Source organism: Primulina huaijiensis, chromosome 5, assembly GCF_012295235.1.
Source record: "Primulina huaijiensis isolate GDHJ02 chromosome 5, ASM1229523v2, whole genome shotgun sequence".
NCBI classification, from domain to species: domain Eukaryota; kingdom Viridiplantae; phylum Streptophyta; class Magnoliopsida; order Lamiales; family Gesneriaceae; genus Primulina; species Primulina huaijiensis.
The window spans coordinates 15,010,865-15,016,462 of record NC_133310.1 but is presented as its reverse complement, the minus strand read 5'-3'; the positions used below and the strand labels follow the sequence as shown (position 1 = coordinate 15,016,462).

The 5,598-nt window shown below is 43.9% G+C and overlaps 1 protein-coding gene across 1 annotated transcript; it reads right to left on the bottom strand.

Moving 5' to 3' along the window:
* Positions 1-3,491: 3,491 nt before the first annotated feature.
* LOC140977663 (uncharacterized) lies at positions 3,492-5,006 on the bottom strand. The gene is made up of 3 exons (XM_073442408.1): positions 4,836-5,006; positions 4,447-4,747; positions 3,492-3,964 (listed from the first exon to the last, which is right to left on the bottom strand). Exons 1-3 carry the CDS (start codon positions 5,004-5,006, stop codon positions 3,492-3,494), a joined length of 945 nt encoding a protein of 314 aa, XP_073298509.1.
* Positions 5,007-5,598: the final 592 nt, after the last annotated feature.

Below are 5,598 nucleotides of genomic sequence, written 5' to 3'. Positions count from 1 at the left end.
ATAGGTTAATGATAATTAAATAGAACATTACATGCTAATGGGCCTTAAATATTATTTAAAAATTAAAAAAAAAGTTTTGAGCCCACTAAGCTCAAAAATAGGCCCATCAAGCACAAACACTCTCCCAGAAAATATTTCGTTTCGGTAAGTTTTTGAAATTATTGCTCGAACCTTGAAAAAGTCCCCATTTTTGATAAAATTTACGTACCACTCAAAATATGCTCTGGCGGGTAAAAATACCCAAAAAATCCCATTTCTTGAAAAATACATTTAAAACATCTTATATTAATTAATAAAAATTAATCATGTAATAAAAATAAATTTTTTGATATTTCCCCATTCTCCGATCCTCGTTCGAGCGCAAAATGCAACTTAAACATCCTAATGCATGCACTTCTAAAATATGATGAAATAAATCCTATCATGCAATAATTATGCATAAAATGCATAAAAATAATTAAACACATAATTTAAATAAAACCCTAGATTGTATGCAGTCAGGTTACGTGAATTAAATTCCTGGACCTTACAACTCTCCCCTCAAATAAAATTTCGTCCTCGAAATTTAGAACGTACCGAATACCTCCGGGTAGCGACTCCTCATCTCGGTCCCTATCTCCCAAATAGCCTCCTCCTCGGAATGATTCAGCCACTTGACCTTGACCATCTGGATCACCTTGTTTCGGAGCCTCTTCTCCTGCCTGTCCAGTATATGTGTGGGTCTCTCCTCGAAAGACAGGTGCGGTGTCAGCTGAAGTGGCTCATAGTTCAGCACATCCAAAGGATTCGACATGTACTTCCGCAGCATGGAGACGTGGAACACATTATGAACTCCTGCAAGATTCGACGGTAATGCCACTCTGTATGCAAGTGTCCCAACTCTCTATAGGATCTCGAATGGCCCGATGAATCTAGAGCTAAGCTTGCCCTTCTTCCCGAACCTCATCACACCCTTCATCAGTGAGACCTTCACGAAGACATGAGACCTTCACGAAGACATGATCCCTTACTGCGAACTCAAGGTCTCGCCGCCTCTGATCTGCATAACTCTTCTGACAGCTCTGAGCGGTCTTCATCTTGTCTCGAATCCTGCCCACTAACTCTGCTGTCTGCCTAACAATGTCCGGACCCAACTCTGCTCACTCTCCCATCTCATCCCAATAAACTAGCGACCTACGCTTCCTCCCGTACAGTACCTCATATGGAGCCATACCGATCGATGCCTGATAGGTGTTGTTGTATGTGAAATCCACAATAGGTAACTTCGGCTCCCAGCCGCCCTTGAAGTCGATCATGCAAGCTCGGAGTAGGTCCTCCAGAATCTGAATCACCCTCTTTGACTGTCCATCTGTCTGAGGATGGAAAGCAGTACTGAACAATAACTTCGTACCCAACGCCTAATGGAGACTCTTCCAGAATGCAGACGTGAACCTCGGATCCCTGTCTGACACGATGGACACTGGAATCCCGTGCAGTCTGACGATCTCTCTGATGTAAAGCTCTGCATACTGAGTCATGGTGAAAGTCTTCCTGATCCGTAAGAAATGAGTTGATTTAGTGAGCCAATCGACAACCACTCAAATGGCATTGAATCCTCCAGTAGTCCTCGGAAGTCCGCTCACAAAATCCATGGTGATGTTCTCCCATTTCCACTCGGGAATAAGGAGTGGTCTCATCTTCCCTGCAGGTCTCTGAATCTCTGTCTTGACCTGCTGACAAGTCAAACACTCGGAGAAAAACTGCAGAATATCCCTCTTCATTCTCGGGCACCAATACAGAGTCTGTAGATCTTTATACATATTCGTACTCCCTGGATGGATGGAGTACGAGGTGCTGTGGGCCTCGCTCAGGATATCTGCTCTAAGGGAATCACTGTCAGGAACATATAGGCGGTCCCTATATCTGACTATGCCGTCCACTACTGTATACAGTCTCCGGCCCTTAGCCTCGTCCCTCTGTCTCCACTTCTGTAACTGCTTTTCAGAATTCTGCCTTGCTCGAATTCTGTCTCTCAAAGTCGGCTGTATTGTCAGAGTAGCAAGATTTGGGCCTTCGCCTCTGGCATAAACCGCAAGCTCAAATCTTTGAATCTCAGCCTGTAGCGGTCTCTGCACTGACAAATGAGCAATCACTGCATGCTTCCTGCTCAAAGCATCCGCAAGCACATTAGCCTTACCCGAAGGGTAGCTAATGTCACTATTATAACCCTTCACCAGCTCAAGCCACCTCCTCTGTCGCATATTTAGCTCTTTCTGTGTGAAGAAGTACTTCAGGCTCTTATGGTCAGTAAAAATTCTGCACTTCTCCCTATACAGATAGTGTCTCCAGATCTTCAGGGCAAATACCACTGCTGCTAGCTCGAGGTCATGAGTCGGAAAATTCTTCTCACGGACCTTCAGCTATTTGGACGCGTAGGCTATCACTCTGTCCTGCTGCATCAGAACCATGCACAAATCGAGCTTCGATGCATCTGTATAAGCCACAAACTCTCCCTGCCCTGATGGCATAGATAGTACTTGTGCAGTGGTCAACGCTAGCTTCAGTTTGTCAAAACTCTCCTGACACTCAGGTCCCTAGATGAACTTGGAATTCTTCTTCTTCAAGGCGGTCATAGGCACCACAATAGAAGAGAAGCCCTGAATGAACTTCCTGTAGTAACCTGCCAAATCCAAGAAACTACGGATCTCTGTCGCGCTCTTAGGAACTGGCCAATCTCTGACTGCCTCTACTTTGCTCGGGTCGACCTCCATGCCATCCTGATATACAATGTGGCCCAAGAATGCTACCCTGTCAAGCCAGAACTAACACTTACTGAACTTGGCATACAGTCGTCTGTCCTGTAGAGTCTACAGTACTGTTCTCAGGTGCTGACTTTGCCCCTCCCTGCTTTTCGAATAGATCAGGATATCGTCAATGAAAACTATGACGAACTAATCCAAGTATGGCTGAAACACGCAATTCATGAGATCCATGAAGATCATTGGCACGTTCGTCAGGCGGAAGGGCATCACCATAAACTCATAGTGCTCATAACGTGTCCGGAAGGCTGTCTTATGCACATCAGACTCCCTCACTTTCAGCTAGTGGTATCCGGATCAAAGGTCTATCTTTGAGAACATAGATGCTCCCTGAAGCTGATCAAACAAGTCCTTGATCCTCGACGGCGGATACTTATTCTTGACCGTGACTCTGTTCATCTCTTTGTAGTCAATACACATCCTCATTCTGCCATCCTTCTTCTTGAAAAAAAGAACTGGTGCGCCCCATGGAAAAAAACTAGGGCAAATAAAACCCTTATCTAGCAGATCCTGAATCTGATCTTTGAGCTCCTTCATCTCTGCAGGCGCTAACCGGTAGGGTGCTTTTGATATCGGCACTGTGCCTGACATAAGCTCAATCGAAAAGTCCACTTATCTGTCTGGTGGGATGCGTGGAACATCGTCAAGGAAAACACTGCAGAACTCCCTGACCACATCAACGTCCTCTAGCCTCTACTTGACTTGCTCAGACACTGACAAGATGCTGGCCAAAAACGCTTGGCAGCCTCTCCTCATAAGCTTCCTCGCACACAAGCGGGAAATGACGTGCGGCAACTGCTGATGTCTAGCTGCCTCGAAAACGAACAGCTTCCCACTGGATGGTCTGACAGACACTGACCTCTGTCGAAAATCTATGACTGCACCATGAGAAGATAGCCAGTCAATACCCAAGATGATGTCGAACTCCGGTAATGGTAGTACTATCAAATCTGCCTGTACTCCATACTTCTGTAACCGAAGCTCCAATCTCTTCACTACCTGAGAAGTGAACATCTGATTCCCAGATGGGATCGATACTCTGAACCCTGAATCCATCGCTACTGGTATGGTTCCTTGTCGCTTGATGCAATATTCAGATATAAACGAATTTGTAGCTCCTGAATCTAGCAATGCATGTGTGGCTACACCTGCAATATATATCCTCCCTGCGACAAAACATACCATCAAATCTAATAGTGTTAAACTTAAGGAAGTTCTTATCGGCAATTAACCCAAAATCCTCCAAAAAACACTGCATTAACCCAAATATTTCTCAAAATTTCTGAAATTGCAGTTTAGTCCTTAGAGTTTCGAAAATTTGCAAAAAGACCCTAAAAATTTTCAAATTCTGACCTTAAAACAATTGTATAAGTCCCAAAAATTTAGAATTAAATCTCCCAAAAATCCAAAAGTTTCGAAAAAAAGCCCCTGAAATATCAAATTTTTTGCAATTAGTTCCTCAAATTATGGGTTATTGCAATTGGGTCCCTAAAATTTCTCAAATCAAACAATTAAATTCTTAATCCCAATTAGGTAGAGCATGCATCCTAATTCTTTCTATGTTATCAAACCCGCAATTAAATTCTCATAACAGACATATAACTTATGCAGTCATGCGATAAATTAAAATCTTAAACACAAGGGTTACCAGTAATCAATGTCGAGTCTGGCTCTGCCTCGGCATGCATCACATAAGCTCGGCTAAGAGTGGAGCCCTTGTTCCTAGGGCAATCCACTGCTTTATGGCCTTCCTGTCCACAAATGAAGCACTTATAGGTCTCCCACATGCACTTGCCGAAATGGAACCTGTTGCACTGTCTGCAAGGATATCCCTCCTCTGGCTCATGCGCCCCTGGCTCCTGAGGAGGTCTCTGCTGCTGGGAGCTGGACTGAATCTGATGCCGCTTCCTCTGCATCTCAAAGTCTATGTCTCGCAGCGCCTGCTCAGCCTAAAAAGCATAGATGGTGGCCTCATCATAACCTGCCGGCCTCATCAGCATGACATCCCGACGAAAGGTAGGTCTCAGTCCATCTAACAAAATGTCTCAGTTTCTTGGTGGCATCTCTAGCGATCATGGGCACAAAATGGCAGCCCCTGTCAAACTTATGGATAAACTCCGCCACAGATAAGTCCCACTGCCAGAGACTCAGGAACTCCCTCGTCAGGAGGCCATTGACGTCAGCTGGAAAATACTTCCCGAAGAACATCTCTTTAAATCTGGCCAAAGTGAGGGTGTAATGCCCATGGGCTATTCCCGATCCAACTGGCGGATCATTAGTTGTGACTTTCATATCATCTCTATTCGATGGATCCATCTATAAGACCGTGGTACCCGATGGCGGGGATACCAGCGACAACATTACCCGTCCACTGAACATTGGCCTCAGCTCATAATATCTCATGTCATCGTATACATATACATCGTCAGTCACAACCAACTCCCATCCTTCGAAAACATCATCATTAACATCACTTAATAAAATCATGCATATACGTAATTTTTTCCTTTAAACCAAGCATGCACCGTATTTTCGTAATTACGTAAAAATCATAAACATGATTCATAAACATTTAAAAACATGATAAATTTATGCTCAGGACACTACCAGGACTAAAAATCTCAACCCGCGTGCAAAATTATAATTTTGCCCCTAGAAACAAAAACTGACCATTTTACCACTGAACCTCTAAAATTTGACCCGAAGCTTACCAAACTCCTTAAAACATCCCAAAACATATTAAAAGTATTTCTTAGATGTAAACTCGAGCCCGTTTCAAAACTTAAATGATTCGTTTTAA